This window comes from Microplitis mediator, chromosome 3 (genome assembly GCF_029852145.1).
Source record: "Microplitis mediator isolate UGA2020A chromosome 3, iyMicMedi2.1, whole genome shotgun sequence".
NCBI classification, from domain to species: Eukaryota; Metazoa; Arthropoda; class Insecta; order Hymenoptera; family Braconidae; genus Microplitis; species Microplitis mediator.
In genome coordinates, this window is record NC_079971.1 from 1526974 (window position 1) to 1548409 (window position 21436).

The 21436-nt window shown below is 29.4% G+C and overlaps 2 protein-coding genes across 3 annotated transcripts in view; both read left to right on the forward strand.

Moving 5' to 3' along the window:
• Positions 1-131: 131 nt before the first annotated feature.
• On the forward strand, positions 132-4243 carry LOC130664475 (uncharacterized). Its single transcript, XM_057464410.1, has 5 exons — positions 132-484; positions 553-638; positions 1684-2369; positions 2441-2546; positions 2616-4243. Exons 1-5 carry the CDS (start codon positions 249-251, stop codon positions 2765-2767), a joined length of 1266 nt encoding a protein of 421 aa, XP_057320393.1. The 5' UTR covers positions 132-248; the 3' UTR covers positions 2768-4243.
• Positions 4244-6450: 2207 nt separating this feature from the next.
• The window catches only part of LOC130665298 (somatostatin receptor type 2-like), a 76971-nt gene continuing 61985 nt past the window's right edge, over positions 6451-21436 (forward strand). For both annotated transcript variants that reach the window (XM_057465624.1, XM_057465626.1), the window contains exon 1: positions 6451-6870. The gene's annotated coding sequence lies outside the window, so the exon portion shown is untranslated. The remainder of the gene's footprint in view (positions 6871-21436) is intronic.

Below are 21436 nucleotides of genomic sequence, written 5' to 3' on the forward strand. Positions count from 1 at the left end.
GAAAGATGTAAGTATTTTTTTTGCAGCGCTATATATATTTTATATTTATATATATCCATAAAAATATACTCTAGTTTCCAGCGGTCGGTAACGAAATTTAAATTTCCCCGAAAAAATTTTATCTCTGTTTGGTAAAAAAAAAAAAAAACAACTGCGTATTTTTCACCGGCGTTTAAATATTTTAACCTAAAAATTAAAACAAAAGATCAAACAATCGGCGACAGCAACAATAAATTACCGAGTAAACAATGGCGAGTTCAACAAACTTTCGGCTTAAATTAAATTTATCGAAATTTTATAACGATGCCAGAAAATTGAGTTTCGTTTACGTTGACACGTCAGCAATAAATAATGTCATGCAATTGCACTCTAAAATCGCAAATACTTTTGGAATTGTGGATTCGTTTTACCTCATTACGGAGAATAATATTTTCTTACCTTTCGTTGAAGATATCAGAATTATTCAGCCGAATGATGTTATCACGTAAGTTTATTATTTTTATTTTTTAATTTTATTTATTTATTTATTTATTTACTTTTATTGTGACGTAGAGTTATCCCTGGATGCCCTGGATTGTCAATTGATGCTCCAGCACCAAGTAGGACAGTGACTCTTCCCAGCAAAGTTGAACCGTCAAGTAAAAAATTTTTTTTGTAATCTAGAATTTAAAAATTTTTAAATTACGCGGCATTTTTTTTTTATGAATTTGAATGTAGGACAAATTTAAAATTATTAGTAAAGTAAATAATTGAGAAAATTAATTTTTTTAAAAATGCGCGCTTATAAAATTTTGAAATTGATAAGTGCATTTTTTAAAATTATTTACTCTATTTATTTTTAGTTTTAAATTTGTCTGATGACTGCTACATTCACACCCATTTTTTAAAATTTGAATACAAGTACTGACTGGATGTTACTCCAGTTGTGAAAATTTTATGACACTGAAAGCAGCAGACGTTAAAAAAATTTTATTATTTTTAATAAACGAAATAACTGACAGGAGAATTAAAAAAAAATTTTATGACAACTGCAGGTAAAAACTTTCCAGGTGACGGCTACTTTAAGTATCAGGAAATTTTGTAATTTATTGAGATATATGAAGAATATAAGAATATTGTTACTGTAATGTTTGATTAAAATATCTTTTAATTGATAGAAACATCTGTCGTGTTTTTACATATCGTATAAATTATCTTATCAAAAATTTTTAATCCTCAGAAAAGTACTTGAAGTTTCCAGAACCGGTCGCTCTGTCATATTTAAGTCAATAAATAATTATTTGATATATAAAAAAATTTTTGCACCATTAAAGTTTTTCCAGTCCTAAAAAAATTTACGATTCTGAAGTTAGCCGACGTCTAATAATTTTTGGATTTTTTTTCAAACAATAAATTATGAAAAAAAAAATTTTTGAAAAAATTGCACCTGTAGATTTAAAAATTTTCTACATATGCATATTTTTAGTTTTTGATTTTTTTGTAATTTCTTTGTTGAAAAAAAATTTTGAAAATTACTAATTGTCTGCTAACTTCAGGATCATAAAAAATTTTAGTCTTTGATTCATAATTCAAAATATTTCTCGCGCCAAAAAAAGCTTTTTATGTATGCAAGAAAATTTTTAAATTTTAGAAATGAAATATTTAAAGATTTTTGAATACTAAAATTTTCGAAATTTATTTTAGAACCTGAATCGCCGCATCAGTCAGAAGAATCCGATAATACTGAAGTCGAAGTCTTTGACAATTCAATATCAGAAAATAATGTCGATACTGACATTAAAAATGTCAACTCTCCAAGTACGGTTCCGAAGAAAAAACGCAAAAGAGTCCGACCTCGTCATAAAAAAAATAAAAATACCCTGGAAAAAGAAGAGGGAATGGAAAGTAAAATTTGTCAGCAAAATGGATTTTCTAATGGAACAAATGGGATTAAAATAAACAATGAAAAATTAACACCGAAGCATTTAAAATTTAATTCAGACGATGAAAATCTTCAAGTGACGAATGACAAGAAAGGAAATGGAATACCCGCCCGTACAAAACCAACTGTTCGTTCGAATGAAGCTGCATCTTTATCAACGTTGCTCAGTTTAAAAAATAATCCCGTTCCCGTTACCTACTCCAGCAAAAGAGTGAGATCTAATTCGGAAATTTCTCATACGTCAAATGTCTCGCGTGTGTCTCAGTCTCGTGGACCCGGAAAAAATAATAATGTAAAGATGGAGACATCTCCAGCATCTCCGCCGGTCAGTTTACCCGAAAATCTAAGCAATGGATCATCGGATATTGATTTTTCAAAAGTAAATCCGCTTGACTATCCCGTCGTTCCTGGCGCGGGATTTGAAATTGATGACGTCGTTGCATTCCGCGTAAGTATTTAACAACAATATCATATATTAAATATAATTATATACTAAAATATATGTTCTATCATCAACAGACTTTGAAAATCGGGGAAGATTATTCTCCAACAGTCTCTGGGTATATTATCGCCAAAGTTTGCGCCCGAGATCATAACTCCGATGACTACATGTTCAAAATAATCGGTAATTAATTTATTTATTAAGTATTTAAATTTTTATTAATTAATTGAGTAATTAAATTGATAATTTCAGATGGACACGACCAAATAAAAACTCCAGAGGGTAAATTTACGCTACCGTCCGACAATAATGGTGACGAAAATAAAGTCGAAGTTAACAACGAGCTGATAAATTTAAATTCTGTTCATTTGGTTGAGCCGCGATTAATTCATCGTGCCAAGTGATTTTTTTTTATAATTGTTTTTTATGTCGTGTTTGTTCAATGTCTAGTAATTTAAAAACTCACAATTTATAATTTATAATAATAATAATAATTATCATTATTATTATTATATTTAATTAAGAGTTAATTAATTGTGAGTTTTTCGTAATAATTAATCAACGTTTATGTTTTTATAATTTATATTATATATGAATATGATACACAGAAAAAAATATTTCTTGGCGAAAAAATTTTAATCACCGAAGAAAATTTTCACCTGCCCCAATTTTTTGCATCACAAATCGAAAACCAAAATTTTCTTGGGCAAGAAAAAATTTTCTTAAGACTAAAAAAAATTTTGTTGGCACAATAACTTTTTTTTCGCCCAAGAAAATTTTTTTTTGCTCCATGAAAATGTTTTCTAGTCCAAATAAAATTTGAATGATTCTGAAGTTAGGAGACAATTAAAAATTTTTGGTTTTTTTTTTTCAACAAAAAAACAAAAACTAAAAATATGCACATGTAGAGAATTTAAAAAACTGCAGGTGCAATTTCTTCAAATATTTTTTTTTTATAATTTATTGCATAAAAAAAAATCCAAAAATTAGTAGACGTCGGCTAACGTCAGAATCATAAATTTTAATGATCCTGAAGTTAGCAGACAATTGAAAATTTTCGTACTTTTTTTCCAACAAATCAATTATAAAAAAACAAAAACTAAAAATATGCACATGTAGAAAATTTAAAATACTACAGGTGCAATTTTTTCAAATATTTTTTTTTTATAATTTATTGCATAAAAAAAAATCCAAAAATTAGTAGACGTCGGCTAACGTCAGAATCATAAATTTTAATGATCCTGACGTTAGCAGACAATTAAAAATTTTCGGGTTTTTTTTTCCAACAAATCAATTATAAAAAAACAAAAACTAAAAATATGCACACGTAGAAAATTTAAAAAACTACAGGTGCAATTTTTTCAAATATTTTTTATTTTATAATTTATTGCATAAAAAAAATCCAAAAATTAGTAGACGTCGGCTAACTTCAGAATCATAAATTTTAATCTTAGATTCGTAGTTTAAAATTTTTTTAGCGCCAGGAAATAGTTTTTCTGTGTAGTGATTAAATGCTGGCAACACTCAAGACTTTGTGTGGTAGCAGATAAAACCTAAAGTAAGCTCACATTGTACCAACTTCCGGCAAAATCGCTTCTCATAAAGCTCCTTCATTGACAGGCTTTACCTTTTAAGCTCTTTGGTATCATTATTAACGTTAACGTTGTATGCTCTAGGGCGCAAGAACGTGTTAGTTTATACCGTTTGCCAGTCAGATTTCAGTGATAAGCTCCATTCAATTTATAACCGAACAAAGAGCTTTCAGACGCTTTCTATCATAAGGGTCGATCGTGGTTTGACGAAGAATCGATTCTGCCAGTTACCTTTTCAATTCCGATATCTCACATAAATTTACGCCTCTCTAAAAAGCTTTTTCATCATCATCACTTTTTTTTTCATTGATTTAATTGACTGACATTATGCGCAGTTAATTATATATTGAAATTAAATAAATTTAAAATTAATATTCCGCGGGAAAATTAAAACGAATATAGTTTTTTATGAGGAAGAGAATGAAAAAGAAAGCTAACAAGCTCGACTTTTTTTTATTGGAAATCTCATAAAAGCACCCACGCAGAATTCTTTAATTACCTCCTATAAATTTATTGATATTTTTATATTTTTTCTTTGACGTAATATTTTCTCTTGTCATTTCACGTCAGTAAATCTTTTCTTGTAAATTACAGATGCCTTATATATTTTTTAAATGTTATTATAGATATAATTAACGCTCAGTTATTTTTATATCAGACCAACCGAGTCACCATCACAGTATCGCTTTTTTTACTTCCTGCAATCCGATACATAAACTACCCGGCTGTCAATTTATTATTTAATTATTACTCGCGACTACAGTCTCTGTTATTAATCCAGGATTTATTTTTTATTTCATTGTAGAGCTTATGCAATTATTTATAATTGTAAATAATAAGAATTTAAAAATATTCAAATTTTCAATAAGAAAACTTTTAAAATGTGAGTTTTTCGATCCGAGTGTAGTTTTTTTGTTTAATTATTTAATTATAAAATTTTTGTAAATTACCTTTTTGTTACGTATCAGAAATATGAGTTGTCAATATTTTAAATAAAAAAATTTTTTGAAAAATTTACGCATTTTTCAAAATTAAACGTCTGATTTTAAATAATTTTCATCAAAATTCGACTTTCCTGAATTTTTTAGATTTCTTCAGTTTTCGGTTTTTTAAATTACGAAAATTTTTACCGCCAAATTCAATTTTTTAATTAATTTAATTATTACGGGTATTATAAAAGTAATTAAAAGATTTTGTTAATTACTAGCTTCGATTTTATACCTGACATTAATTTTAATAAAATTTGTATAGAGAGTAATTTTGTTTGCTTGAGCCGAAAGCAAGTGCTGCCATCATACAAAAAGTGCAATTTAAATATTTGAAAAAGTTTGTCATGCACAATTTTTCGGAGTAAAAATTTCCGTGTTAACAATCGATTAGTGAAGTAAAGAAAAGAAAAATTTAAAAATTAGGTTAGAACGGTTTTTCATAATTACCTGCATTGAAACGATTAATGTCTGAAGTCAGCGAAAACGAGATAATTTAAAAGCGGCATCACATCTTGGAATTTTACCAACGACTTGGTTAGAATTCTGAGGTAAAAATAAAAAAAATTGATTTTTTAAAAGATCGAAATGAAGTTGGGAACTGATTTAGTGGGCAGAAGGAAGAAATCGATAATTTTCGACCCACTATTGCGAGATACTGAAGTTAGTCGATGTTTAAAAATTTTTGGAATCGATTTGTCGAAAAAAATCCGAGAATCGTTAATCGTCTGTTAACTTCAGGGTAATTGAAGTGCGTGAGTGTAAATGTCGTAGACAATTTTTTAATTCCACATAAAAAAATTAAAGAATCCAAATAATAAAATTCAAAAAAATGCCGGTACTCAGTTTTGAATTCTCTCAATATGCATTTTTGTATTTTTATTTTATAAATATTTTTATTTATTATTTCAAAATTTAAAAAATTGTCAGATGTCCGCTAACTTTACTAATGAGTGTGAAGTAACTGACAAGTGGGAATTTTTAAAATTTTTGAATAAATAAATAAAATGTATGTAGAGTAAAAATAAAAAAATGCGTGTTTAGATGAACCAAAAATCAGTACGCGCATTTTTTTAAATTTCATTATTTTGATTTATATATTTATGATACTGAAGTTAGCAGACGTCTAATAATTTTTTGATTTTATTTTAAACAGCAAATTAAAAAAAAAAAAATTTGAAAAAATTGCACCTGTTTTTTTTTTAATTTCCTACGTGTGCATATTTTTATTTTTTATTTTTTTGTGATTGATTTGTTGAAAAAAAAAATCCAAAAATTTTTAAATCTGCTAACTTTATTGTCATATTTACGATCCTGAAGTTAGCAGACAATTAAAAATTTTTTGATTTTTTTTTGAAGAATTAAATTTGAAGAAAAAAAAAAAACTGAAAAATGCACATGTAGAAAATTTAAAAAACTGTAAGTGCAATTTTTTTAAATATATTTTTTTTATAATTTATCGTTTTTTAAAAAATCCAAAAATTCTTTGACGTCTGCTAACTTCAGTGTCATTCATATTTAAAATTTATAAACTGTCTCATGTCTGCTACATTCACGCTCATCATTTAAATTGCACTGCTTTGAAGTTGGCTTTCTTTGTTTGGATAAAGTGGCATTGAAGTTTCAATGCAAGTGACGTGAAAAAAAAGTGTAATTACCGGTTCGGAAAAATTAATTAGTGTTAATTCCAGGCTGTAACGATAGAATTTTTAAATTTTTTAAATTTTTTCGGTAAATTTTTATGACTCGAGTGACGTAATTAGAAAAGTGAAATTTAAAAATTAAGTTATTAGTGCCCATAGTGCCCGCCATTAGTACGCGTTACCTAGTGATCGCATAAATACTTGAAGATAAATTAAACTTGTGTTCTATTATGGAGACTGAAAACAATCGATGCCTCGAAGATTATTTTTTGATACATTTGCTAAGGTATGTACATATTTATTATATAATTATAAATGTTTTATGCTAAAACATTACCGCATTAAAAGTCAATATCCTCGAGGGTGAATATAAATTAATATAAATATTTATGAAATATAATTAATTAGTTATTATGAGAACTGGGAAGTTTAATTTCAAAGGGTCGAAAAAATAACTAAAATATGTAATTTAAATTATATTGATCTAGGAAAATATTTATTTAATTATTTGGCACATACGGGTGTGAAAACAGTGATATTGCTTCATCCGTTTAATTATCTTTGAAGATGCACTGGTTCTGTAGTCTATTGTAGGATCTGGGTCCAGCTGAGAAATTAATTTATGGATATTGTCCTTCCAGTGGATGGGATGTCTAGATCATCTGTAAACTTGACTGGTTTCATTGGACAATTATTATCATACGTATATCGTGATATGTATTCTAGTATTTCAAACATCTGGGACTAGAAGTACTATTTCAGAGGAATTAAGTTATGGTACGTGATTTCAACTTCGAACTCCACAATTATAATTCAGGATATTTATAAAAGTGAATATTTTATTGAATGAGAATTCACTCAAATTCAAAATTCTGGAGTTTGATAAAAAATTACTCCGCATGTGGAGTAAATATGGAGTTTTCACAGGCGGAGGGATTTAGATTTTGTTTAAATCCGCATTCACGGCAATTCGGAATTCCGGAGTTTGATAAAAATCGCTTCGTATATGGAGTAAATATGGAGTTTGGTTTTGCAGCGGAGTAATTTTGGAGTAAACTGGATTTTATTTAAATCCGCATTCACTCCGATTCGAAGTTTCAACATTAAAATCAACTCCTCTTCGTAGTAAATTTTACTCCAAGGGGATTAAATAAATATACAGTCATCCACTTCATATTTACTCCGGTTTCGGAGTTTTTACAAAAAAAAATACTCCGCATATGAGTAAATAGGAAGTTTACTCAGGCGGAGTGATCTAGGTTCTGTTTAAATCCGCATTCACGGCAATTCGGGATTCCGGAGTTTGATAAAAAATCACTCCGCATATGGAGTAAATATGGAGTTTGGTTTTGCAGCGGAGTAATTTTGGAGTAAACGGAATTTTATTTAAATCCGCATTCACTCCGATTCGGAGTTTTAATATTGAGATAAATTTCATATCGAAGTGAATTTTACTCCGAACCAGAGTTTCGATATTAAAACAAACTCCCTTTTGGAGTGAATTTTACTCCGAGGAAATCAAGTCAATAAAAAGTCATCCACTTCATATTTACTCCGGTATCGGAGTTTTTACAAAAAAAAATACTCCGCATATGAGTAAATAGAAAGTTTACTCAGGCGGAGTGATTTCAGAATGATCTAGATTTTTTAAAAATCCGCATTTACTCCAATTCCGGAGTTTGATAAAAAATCACTCCGCATATGGAGTAAATATGGAGTTTGATTTTGCAGCGGAGTAATTTTGGAGTAAACTGGATTTTATTTGAATCCGCATTCACTCCGATTCGGAGTTTTAATATTGAAACCAACTCCCCTCCGTAGTAAATTTAATTTCGAGGGGATAAAATAAATATGCAGTCATCCGCTTCGCATTCACTCCGGATTTAATCCGCGTTTACTCTGAAAATTTTTTAGTGGACTGATAAATTGTCAAGGAAATTATTTATCTAAAATAGGAAATATCGTAGAGAACAAAAATTTTCTAGAGGTTCACAATAATTATAGTGCAGTATGATAATTTTTTGATGACTTAATTTCCTGTTTCGTTTCCTCGACAGCATACTAAAAATTCCAACATTTCAAGTCCATTTTTCTTCGTGCAGAGTCAGCAGGAGAATACAAAAACTAAGTTTTCAAACGATAGTAGAACCGTATTTACAGACTGGTTGAAATTAAAATAATCTCTGATGAGTAAAAATGGTGAATTAACATTAAAGATGATAAAACTGGCGGCGTCAAGTTCATTAAAGATCGCAAACAGTTCCGCTGTAGTTTATGTACACAAGGAAGTGATTCAAACTGCGGGCGCTGTAAATTTTCTGCAACTTTTAATGTGATCGGAAATCCCGGCAGATGAGCATCTAGGGAAGCACGAGAACCAACCAATCGTGAATGCTTCCGTTAGTGAGAAACTCGGACTATATTGCTCGCGATTCAGTGATCTCTCAAGTCTATCAACCTGTCCGACTGTTAGTTTTGGACACCATCAATCTATTTAATCCCTCGTTATTTATTATGATACGTCAAAAATCGTTTGCTATTCCGGCAACTCAAAGTTTAGTTTTTATTGCCGATGAATGATACGCGAAACGCGATAATCATCTTCATATATTACGTTAAAAATATATCAATTTCACAAAATGTCTTTACGTTTAGTAAAAATAGGGGAGGGTGGGGCAGAGCGGCCCCTCTGAAATTTTGATCAAAAAAAATTTTTTTTTTTTTTCGCCTAATTACTATAAATCCGATATGTTTGCGCATTTTTACCCCTACGCATGACATTTGGGGCAAAATGGACAAGCCCAAAATTTTGAAAAAGTGATTTTTTCATATTTTTATCGTCAAATTAAAAAAAAATTATTATAATTCCACATTTCTAGCCCTACGCATAACACCTGGGGCAAAATGGACCAGCCGAAACTTCCGAAAAAATTATTTTTTCATATTTTTCGGCCGCTTCTCTATGTAAGAGGCAAATTTGGTCACTAAAAATTTATAAAAATAAAATTTTTTTTAGTTGATAAATTTTTGAAATAAAGTAAAACTATAGAATTGTTTTTTTTTTTTATTAAATAACAATTAGTAATTAAGGTAATCGAGAGTGAACGATTTATTACACCTTAAAAAATTTTTTTCGAGTAATATAAAACCAAAAATAGTTGTCAAGAGAAAGAAATACATTCTTGATGATGAAAACAATTTAAAAAAAAAAAAAACGAAAAAAAAAAAATTTTTATCATTTTTTGGAGGGGGGCCGCTCTGTCCCACAAACAAAAATTTTTTTTTTTCAGAATTTTGGCAAAATGTCCATAAATTTGTTCGAAATAGGACAAAAGTAAAGTGATCTTATGGTTGAAAGCCACAAAAAGTAATAATTGGCTTAGGGGGGCCGCTCTGTCCCATCCTCCCCTACTCGGAAAAAACAGTTCTGTAAAAGTTACAGAAAAGTCTGTAAAATTGACAGATGTTTCTCTGTCAATTAAATTATGTAATTTTTACAGAACCAAAAATGTAACTTTTACATTGTGAGTTCTGTAAACCTAAATCTGTAATTTTTACATTTTGAGGCTGTAAAAAATATATAGTGAAGTTGTAAAATTCAAAGAAGTATTTATGTAAAAAATACAGAGCAAGATATGTTTGAATTTTCGAAAAAAATGTTTAAAATATCTAAAATTTTTTTCAAAAATTTGTTCTAAAACTTAAAACTGAAGTGAAAAATTCTGAAATATTCAAAATTTTTTTTAAAAAACAAACTTCAAAATTACAAAACGATTTTGCAACGTTAACAATATACTCACGTAGATTTCACATGAACTATAAGTAAATATTACATAAAGTAATAATGTATAATCTACAGAAAAAATATGTAATTTTTGCAGAATCTTATCTGCTAGTACTACATTGTGCTATCTATAAAAATAACATTTATGAATTTGTAAAAATAACATATTTTATCTGGTAATGTTACAAATAATATCATCAGTAAATTTTACAGATTTTTTTCTGTAACTTTTGCAGAACTGTTTTTTCCGTGTATATAAGAAGACGAAAATATCATTTGGAAGAAGCGTTCATCTACTGGTATTGGCTGTCAATCTATTGGAGATTTCGTCCATCTACTGGGGATTTGGACTTTTTCTTAAATTTTCCTTTTTTGTAATCAACCAATACGTTATACAAAGTTTTAATTATTTTTTTCTAGTTAATTAAACATTTTTGCTTGAGTATAATTCATTTTATTACAACTTATTTATATTTTATTGCTTTATTTCGATTAAAAAATATGAGAGTCTGCTTAACCGTCCATCTATTGGTGCGTTTACGCTATTTGATAATATTCACATATTGCAGAGCTTTTTTGTGCAAATATTTATTTTATATAAAAATCGAGGCGTGAAAATAAATTTAAACTGATAGGGCGCGTGTTATTTAATTAATAAAATTCCAATAAAAAACTAAAAAATTCAATCAATAAAATCCCTGATGTGAAGTAAAATTAATTATTTATTGTTGCGAACAGTAAAAAATTTTCGGAGTGAACGTGAATTAAATCCGCAGTGGATAATTTTTTATTCGGAAAATTTCGTCAGCGAAATTTTTATCAAAGGGAAATTTATTTTAATATTTAAATTCTGGATCGAAGTGAATGCGGATTGAAATAAAATCCTGTTTTAGTGAATTTTTTTTTCTACTTAAAAAGTTTTAGTATTTTTTTGTTTTTTAATACATTACTGACGCAAATAATCTTGAGTACACATCAGAGTAAAATAAACATATGGAAATGTTATCAGTTAATTTAAAATGTAATTATTTTAACCGGATATTACGAGCTTTCTCATGTGTCAAGGGAAACGGTATATATGCCACAGATACAAATTCAAACATCATTAGTACTATCAAGATAATTACTCTTGAGAATTACGATTACATTAAATGGTTGTTACGGCAAAACATTATATAAAGTTTATTGATTTATCTATTTATTTTACACAGATAACATTATGTGTTTAATACATTATCAGATAATATTATTTTCATTTAAATTATTGTATTACTTTCAATTTAGAGAAATTTATATATCGATATCTATCTCCATGCTGATAAATTTTATAATTATCTATGTGTAGTATTTAAATATGACAATAGATTATTTACACTCTAAAATACTAGCGGAGTAAATCCGGAGTAATGCGGATCGGGTGACTGTTTATTTATTTAATTCTCTTGGGGTGAAATTTACTCCGAAGAAGAGTTTATTTTAAAAGCGAAACTCTGGTTTGGAGTAAAATTTACTCCGAAGGGAGTTTATTTGAGTATTAAAATTCTGAATCGGAGTAAATGCGGCGTAAATAAAATCCAAATCAATCTGAAATTACTACTTTGAAAAAACAAATCCACTATTTACTCCATATGCGAATGGATTTTTTCTACAATTTCAGAAGTCTGAATTGGAGTGAATGTGGATTTAAATAAAATCTAATTAACTCCGAAACTACTCCTTTGAAAAAATAAATTTCCTATTTACTCCAGATTCCAAGTAATTTTTTTTAAAAACTCCGAAATTCTGAATCGGAGTGAATACGGATTTAAATAAATCCAGTTTACTCCAAAATCACTCCGCTGCAAAATCAAACTCCATATTTACTCCATATGCGAAGTGATTTTTATTAAACTCCGGAAGTCTGAATTGGAGTGAATGCGGCTTTAAATAAAATCCAAATCACTCCGAAATTACTTCTTTGAAAAGATAAATTTCCTATTTACTCCATATTCCAAGTAATTTTTTTGAAAAACTCCGAAATTCTGAATCGGAGTAAATACGAATTTAAATAAAATCCAGTTTACTCCAAAATCACTCCGCTGCAAAATTAAACTCCATATTTACTCCATATGCTAAGTGATTTTTATCAAACTCCGGAAGTCTGAATTGGAGTGAATGTGGATTTAAATAAAATCTAGTTAACTCAGAAATTACTCCTTTAAAAAAATAAATTTCCTATTTACTCCATATTCCAAGTAATTTTTTTTAAAAACTCCGAAATTCTGAATCGGAGTGAATACGGATTTAAATAAAATCCAGTTTACTCCCAAATCAAGCCACTGCAAAATCAAACTCCATATTTACTCCATATGCGAAGTGATTTTTATCAAACTCCGGAAGTCTGAATCGGAGTGAATGCGGCTTTAAATAAAATCCAAATCACTCCGAAATTACTTCTTTGAAAAAATAAATTTCCTATTTACTCCATATTCCAAGTAATTTTTTTTAAAAACTCCGAAATTTCGAATCGGAGTGAATGCGGATTTAAATAAAATCCAGATCACTTTGAATTGACCGATTTTTTAGTGTGATGATGAATAAAAAATATCGAAATTAATATTTTTGTGACGTACATACAGTCGGTTGTTTCAGTAGAATTAGATTTAATGGTCACTGTTATCAGAGAACTATTACATGAAAAGTCTACGCAATGGTATACAAAAATCAGTAAATGTATCGAAGAAATCAGAGTATATTGTAGTATGCAATCCGGGTGGTATATAAATTACTAGTATATATGTGTATATTTATAGTTTATTCATGAGTAACGAAATACCGACGATCAATTTGGGAAATTTAATAGATATATAGCTCGTATTCAAACAGCGGGAAAAGTGAGAGTTTCTACAGGCTAGAAAACACCCCTGTCTTTTTGTAAACAATGTCTCTGTTAGCTCTCTATACATCATAGAGTTTATCAAAAACTAATTTGAAGACATATTATCTCTAAGCCATGTGTCGTTAATTACTAAGACGTCATGTTAAATGTCACAGAAAAGCCCGCGAAAATGTCTTTAATTTAAAAAGTTTTTAAACTTGCAGATTTTTTGCTCAAACATAATAGAGATTGATAGATCATTCATTCAAAAGTTTATCCTTATCACTTTAATGTAAATACATTTTTTATTTCTCTTCATGTTCTAGTTATCCGTCGTTTTTTCGACGCATAATTTTACGGATCATTTCAGACTGAATTTTTTTTCACCGTCAGAATAAATAGATAATTTGAATACATAAATAATAAATATTTATTCTATAATATTGTCGTAAAAAAATTTTAAATGTTGAATAATAAACTTTTTTTAGTAGAATAAAATTTTTTCAGGGTAATAAGCTTATAAAATTTTTTTTTTGTATGACGTAAATTTTTGTCATTGATTGAGTGCAATTCAGTTGTAATCCATTGACGAGATTTGTATTTATAAATGTTTTTAATTTTTTCAACTGTGAATGACATGTTTTTAAATAACCCAGTTCACTTGGTTTGATAGCTGTCATATCACAAATATAAATATATATTTTACACAAGTGCTACTTATTTACAATAAATGTTATTATTAATTAATAATAATAATTAAACAATTAAATATTAAATGATGAAATAAATTTAGTAAATTATTATAATTAATGTTTTTGTTGTCATCACATTGTAAAAAATCGGGAGTGAATTCGATGTGATCTGGATTTTATTTAAATCCGCATTTACACCGATTCGAAATTCTGGAGTTAAAAAAATAATTTCATATACACGGAAAAAAATTAATCGTGAATGCAACATGATGCAGTCATGTTGCATTCACATGATGAAATCATGTTGCATTCACATGATTTGTCATGTTGCATTCACATGATAGTCATGTTGCGGTAACATGAGAAAATCATGTTGAATTCACATGATTTGTCATGTTTCGGCTACATGATAATCATGTTGCGGTAACATGAGAAAATCATGTGGCATTCACATGATTTGTCATGTTGCATTCACATGATAATCATGTTGCGGTAACATGAGAAAAATCATGTTGCATTCACATGATTTGTCATGTTGCATTCACATGATAATCATGTTGCGGTAACATGAGATAATCATGTGAATGCAACATGACAAATCATGTTACCGCAACATGATTATCATGTGAATGCAACATGACAAATCATGTGAATGCAACATGATTTTTCTCATGTTACCGCAACATGATTATCATGTGAATGCAACATGATTATCATGTGAATGCAACATGACAAATCATGTGAATGCCACATGATTTTCTCATGTTACCGCAACATGATTATCATGTGAATGCAACATGACAAATCATGTGAATGCCACATGATTTTCTCATGTTACCGCAACATGATTATCATGTGAATGCAACATGACAAATCATGTGAATGCAACATGACTGCATCATGTTGCATTCACGATTAATTTTTTTCCGTGTACGGAGTCAATAGGGAGTTTATTTTCCCAGGAGTGATTTTGGACTGATCTGGATTTTATTTAAATCCAGATTCACTCCGATTCCGACTTCCGGAGTTCTAGAAAAAATTACTTTGTATATGGAGTCAATACACGGAAAAAACAGTTCTGTAAAAGTTACAGAAAAAAATCTGTAAAATTTACTGAAGACATTATTTGTAAAATTTACAGATAAAATATGTTATTTTGACAAAGTCATAAATGTTATTTTAATAAATAACATAATGTACTATTAACAGATAATATTCTGCAAAAATTACATATTTTTTCTGTAGATTATACAATATTACTTTATGTAATATTTACTTATAGTTTATGTAAAATCTACATAAGTACACTGTAAAAAATCCGGAGTGAATCTGGAGTGAATTCGGATTGAAATTAAATCCGAATTAACTCCGCATTCACTCCGCCACTCGGAGTTCCGGAGTTTTGTGTGCGAGTGTGTGTTTGCGTGCGTGTGTGCATGTGTGCAAATGTGTGCGTGTGTGCAAATGTGCGCAAATGGGTGCGTGTGCGCAAATGTGTGTGCGTGTGTGCAAATGTGTGTGTGCGTGTGTGCAAATGTGTGCGTGTGTGCAAATGTGTGAGTGTGTGCAAATGTGTACAAATTTGTGCGTGTGTGCGTGTGTGCGTGTGTGCGAATGTGTGCGTGTGTGCGAATGTGTGCGTGTGTACAAATGTGTGTGCAAATGTGCACGCACACATTTGCACACACATTTGTACACACGCACACATTCGCACACACGCACACACGCACACACATTTGCACACACGCACACACACGCACACATTTGCACACATTTGCACACACTCACACATTTGCACACACGCACACACGCACAAATTTGTACACATTTGCACACACTCACACATTTGCACACACGCACACATTTGCACACACGCACACACACATTTGCACACACGCACACACATTTGCACACACACACACACACACACATTTGCACACACACACACACACACACACACACACACACACATTTGCACACACGCACACACGCACACATTTGCGCACACGCACACATTTGCACACACGCACACACCCACACATTTGCACACACGCAAACAAGCACCTGCACACACCTAAACACACACATGCACGCAAACACGCACATGTACGCAAACACACACTCGCACACAAAACTCCGGATTTTTGACAGTGTATTTGCATAACTTGCTTTGTATTTTTTACATAAATACTTCTGTGAATTCCACAAATTCACTATGTAACTTTTACAGCCTCAAAATGTAAAAATTACAGATTTAGGTTCACAGAACTCACAATGTAAAAATTACATTTTTGGTTCTGTAAAAATTACATAATTCAATTTACAGATAAACATCTGTAAATTTTACAGACTTTTCTGTCATTTTTACAGAACTGTTTTTTCCGTGTAGGGAGTTTATTTTTCCAGTGGAGTGATTTTGGACTGATCTGGATTTTATTTAAATCCACATTCACTCCGATTCTGACTTCCGGAGTTATAGAAAATTTAACTTTCCATATGGAGTCAATAGGGAGTTTATTTTTCCAGTGGAGTGATTTTGGACTGATCTGGATTTTATTTAAATCCAGATTCACTCCGATTCCGACTTCCGGAGTTCTAGAAAAAATTACTTTCTATACGGAGTCAATAGGGAGTTTATTTTTCCAGTGGAGTGATTTTGGACTGATCTGGATTTTATTTAAATCCACATTCACTCCGATTCTGACTTCCGGAGTTCTAGAAAAAATTACTTTCTATATGGAGTCAATAGGGAGTTTGTTTTTTCAGGGGAGTGATTTCGCAGTAATTTAAATTTTATTTAAGTTCGCATTTACTCCGATTCCGAGCTTCTATATATAAAAAAATTCCGATCTGGAGTTAATATTAAAATAAACTCCCTTAGGAGTTGATTTCACTCCAAGAGAATTAAATTACAACACAGATCCGCTCTGGATAAATCCGCATTCACTCAGCAATTTTTTTGCAGTGCAGCAATAAATTTCCGATGATTTTTATAACGAAAATTATTAGTAATTCCAGAACAGTTTCAGTCGCCCAATTTATGACATTCACAATATTCACAGCAGAGACGGGTCTCGAATATTTTATCTTTAGTTTTTTTGTGTCTCTATCGGTTCTATTTTCGTTATTGCTTGTACTTCTTTGTGTGATGATGATGAGTATCCCAAAAAAGAACGAAAAATGTTAAGAATTTGACAATATGCTCGCAAACTTTTTTTCCATCGGTATGCTTTGAAGTCTTCCATCAATTGTCAATGTCGGTTCCATTGTAATGTAAAAGAAGAAAAAAATTTGTTACACTTTTACACTAAAAATTTAGTATTCCATTTTTTTATATAAATAGCAATCAATATTTTTAAACTGAGGTGTATTTTCAGTCAGCAATTAATAGAACCCATTAATTTAAGTGCATCTAAGACATTCTTACGTCACTGTTCTCTATCGAGATCGAGTATTGAGAAAAACTAGTTCTTCATAAAATTATATTTTATTTACTTGGCACATCGGACCGAGTCCAGTCTCTCTATTACGAGACGTCCAACTTTTCTCACCTTTATAACTATCACTCGATAATTCATTTTTTTATATTTTTTTATTTATGTCCGCTGATAAAATATGAAGATCTTAAAAAAAAAAAAACTATTTATATAAATGGAAGTTTTAATGAAATTTTGAGAAAGCAGCGCAGCAATAAATCTTAAGAAGTAACAACTTTATGTGACGTTCACAAGAATTTTGCACTTTGACTGATTAATTATTAGCGAGAGTATTAATTATAAATTTAGTGTCAAGTTAATTCAATTATTTATAATTTTACTGACTGCGTATCAAAGTAAAAAATTAATTGGGCTTTAAAGTAAAATATTTTTTTGTTATTTTACTCTATTTTTATAAATTGCTGCACTCAAACATCAATTTATTTTTTATATATATTAGACTGATTCAAAAAAATCGACTAATTTATTTTTTCTATTACATCGAAAATATTGTGGAAAATGACGAAAAAAAATAATGTGAAAGTTTGAGCTCTTAATATTAATATTAACAACTTCCGCATCGCAATTTTCTATTTCCCGTTTAAATAACATGGGAAAATTTATTTTTTAAGCTTTGGAATTTTGTAGCTCTCGGTGGGACCAATACTTTTGAATGGTCAAGACATATTCTTATGGGAAATTTGACGCTCTACAAAAAAGGTCTCTTATAATTTTTCGATATTTTTATTTCTTCAAAAGTAATTCGAAGTTAAAGTTAGATTGGAGATAAATTTTCACATTTTTTAAATTTTTTGACGCAACCATCAACTTTATCCGAAAATTTTAGAGGACATTTTTTGTAGAGCATTTTATTTCCTACAACTTATCTCAGAGAAAATTTTCGATATTTTTCATAAGTCGTAAGTTATTTGCAATTAACTGAAAATTTTCTTAAATAATCTAAATTTTGTTGCTTAAAATTAATTATATCAAATTTTCAGTTAATTGCGAATAACTTACGACTTATGAGAAATATCGAAAATTTTCTCTGAGATAAGTTGTAGGAAATAAAATGCTCTACAAAAAATGTCCTCTAAAATTTTCGTATAAAGTTGATGGTTGCGTCAAAAAATTTAAAAAATGTGAAAATTTATCGTCAATCTAACTTTAACTTCGAATTACTTTTGAAGAAATAAAAATATCGAAAAATTATAAGAGACCTTTTTTGTAGAGCGTAAAATTTCCCATAAGAATATGTCTTGAACATTCAAAAGTATTGGTCCCACCGTGAGCTACAAAATTCCAAAGCTTAAAAAATAAACTTTCCCATGTTATTTAAACGGGAAATAGAAAATCGCGATGCGGCAGTTGTTAATATTAATATTAAGAGCTCAAACTTTCACAGTATTTTTTTTTCGTCATTTTCCACAATATTTTCGATGTAATAGAAAAAATAAATTAGTCGATTTTTTTGAATTAGTCTAATATATATATTTGATTATTAATGAGATAAAATTTACGCTGAATTGATTGGTCATATATACGATATATATTTTATTTTTTTTACTCCGTGGGACCTTATATATTATATTTTTTTTTACACCGTAAATAAGAAACACGAGCATCGAAATATTGAGGCAATCGAACTTTCCCTGGGGTTGAAGGATAAAAAAAAAAAGGACCGTCCCATTGAAAAAATTTTACGGCTTTCTAACACATCAGTGCTTCAGACATGAAAACAAGATGACAATATTTAATATAAATATATTTATATATATATTTTTACAAAGTATTTATAATGAGTCAAAAATAAAATATAATTAAATTTAAATTATATAAAGGAACTTTCAAGTTGGGAGTAACAAGAGAATACAAATAAATGGAAAAATAAAATAAAGTAAAGTAACAAAGCTTGTATTGTTACGTTTAAAATGAAAACTTGGTGATGAAGGTGAAAATAATTAACAATGAGAGAAATATTAACAGACAATTATTTTACCGAAGCTCAACAAAGGAAAGGAAATTTTATAAACTTTTATGAAAAAAGTCTATAAACATTTCCAACATTTATTGTTGTTGAAATATATATACATATATATTATGTAATAAAAGGTATGGGTATTTCAGAGTATCATTTCTGAAAATATATACAAGAAACTTTAAAGAGTTTTATGATAAAAAATGTATATATATTTTTTTTTAAGAGTTTCAAAGCTCTTAGCAAACTTGTCGATTTATAAAAACAATATATTTCTTGAAATATTTGAAACAATGCAGTTGTACTTCATAGAAACATTTGATAATTCAGAAGTAGGGGAGGAGGGGGCAAAGTGGGCCCCTGAGGGCAAAGTAGGCCCCTTAAAATTTCTTATATAATGAGGGCGAAAATAGACCACCAAAACTATTTATTAAGAAAGTTAGATAATAAAATTACGTTTTAAAATTAGGGGAAGGGGGGGGGGGCAAAATGGGCCTTTTAAGAAAAAAATTTTCAAATCCTTAATTTTTTTTACTTGTTTTACTTTTTTTTACTTCCTTGCCAAGTATTTGACCTTAATTTGTTCTGTTCATTAAAAATAAAAAATTAAAAAATGTGGGGCAAAATGGCCCCCTCAAAAAAATTTTATAATGTGAATTTTTCAGCTTGTTTCACTTTTTTTTTCTTCTGCTGAGTTTTTGGTGTTAATTTGCTGTCTATCAAAATTCAAAAATCCTAAAAAGTTGGGTAAAACGGGCCCCGAACAAAACTCAATGTATTTGTCGCTTGTTTTGTGTTTTGAAACTTTTTGCTATGTATTTAGTATAAAAAAAAAGTTGATAGTGAAGATTTGGACCTTAAAATAACTTAATTCAAAGTTTTCTGTTGAACTACTATTCAATTAATTTGAAAAAATTGAATTTTCGCGCCAAAACATATAATGTTTTGGATTATAGTTAGTATGCTGTTAAAAATTTTTAATTTTTGTTAAAAAAATTTTAGGAACCCGTTTGGTTAAAAAATATTCGTAGGTTTTCAATGTCTAGGCGGTCCAGTTTACCCCCCCCCCAACACTTTTCATGTTAAAAATTTTAGGGGCCCATTTCTCCCCAATTTTGCTTCAGTGGCCCATTTTGCTCCTCCCTCTGCTCCAAACACTTTTCATGCTAAAAATTTTGGGGGCCCATTTCTTCCCCAGGGGCCCATTTTGCCCCTTCTTCCCCTATATTGCAACAGACTATTAAAATGAATTTTTATATTATTAAAATACAATTGTTTTATGGTTATTTGAAAATATCACACGTGTAAAGAATAAAAAATATCAAATCCTAAATTTTTTGGCGTGCCCACTTTGCCCTAATTTTGGATTTTTCAATTTTAATGGACGCAGCATAAGAAGTGAAAATAAATATCAAGGGTCTAAAAAGAAGTAATCGCGTAAAAAAAAATTAATGATATTGTAATTATTTTCTTAAGCGGCCCACTTTGCCCCCTTCTCTCCTACTGATGATAATTGACAATTAATTATTAATACAACTTCTAATCCATTATGAGGAACAAACTTTCCAACTTCTATTTCCGTGAAAATTAATTTTTAGTGAGTTTCAAAATAACTTTCGGGTACCCAGTATTCAAAAGGGCGCGTAAATTATCAAGAACATTTTAAAATAGAAAAGCAATTTGTTGAATATCGATATGTGTAAATTCGAATATATCAGAGGTTAGATGAATTAGAAAATGTAACTTCCGTTAACGGAAATTACAGAGTAGCAAATTTCTGAGATGAATAGTCTGGTTATTGGAATGTTTTTATATAAAATATATATTAAAAATTTGATTATTATTTTTGTTGACGCAAGGCAGAAATTAATAATAAAAAAAATGACACCGGTGATTAAATGTAAATAATAAAAAATAATGAATGGAGCTGACGCACAGAAAAAAAAGTGAATCGATATTGACCGAGATAGTGACAAGTTTCTACTAGAGTCAAAGGTCTTCTCATATTGTCAGTGTTCGGTAAAAAATCAAAAAGAAAAATCGTGACGAGATTAAAAAGTATCGT

Coding starts and splice junctions, on each gene's coding strand:
- LOC130664475 (XM_057464410.1), top strand. CDS start 249: ATGGCGAGTTCAACAAACTTTCGGCTTAAATTAAATTTATCGAAATTT. Junction 2,370..2,440: donor ATGACGTCGTTGCATTCCGC/GTAAGTATTTAA, acceptor TATCATCAACAG/ACTTTGAAAATCGGGGAAGA. Junction 2,547..2,615: donor CTACATGTTCAAAATAATCG/GTAATTAATTTA, acceptor TGATAATTTCAG/ATGGACACGACCAAATAAAA.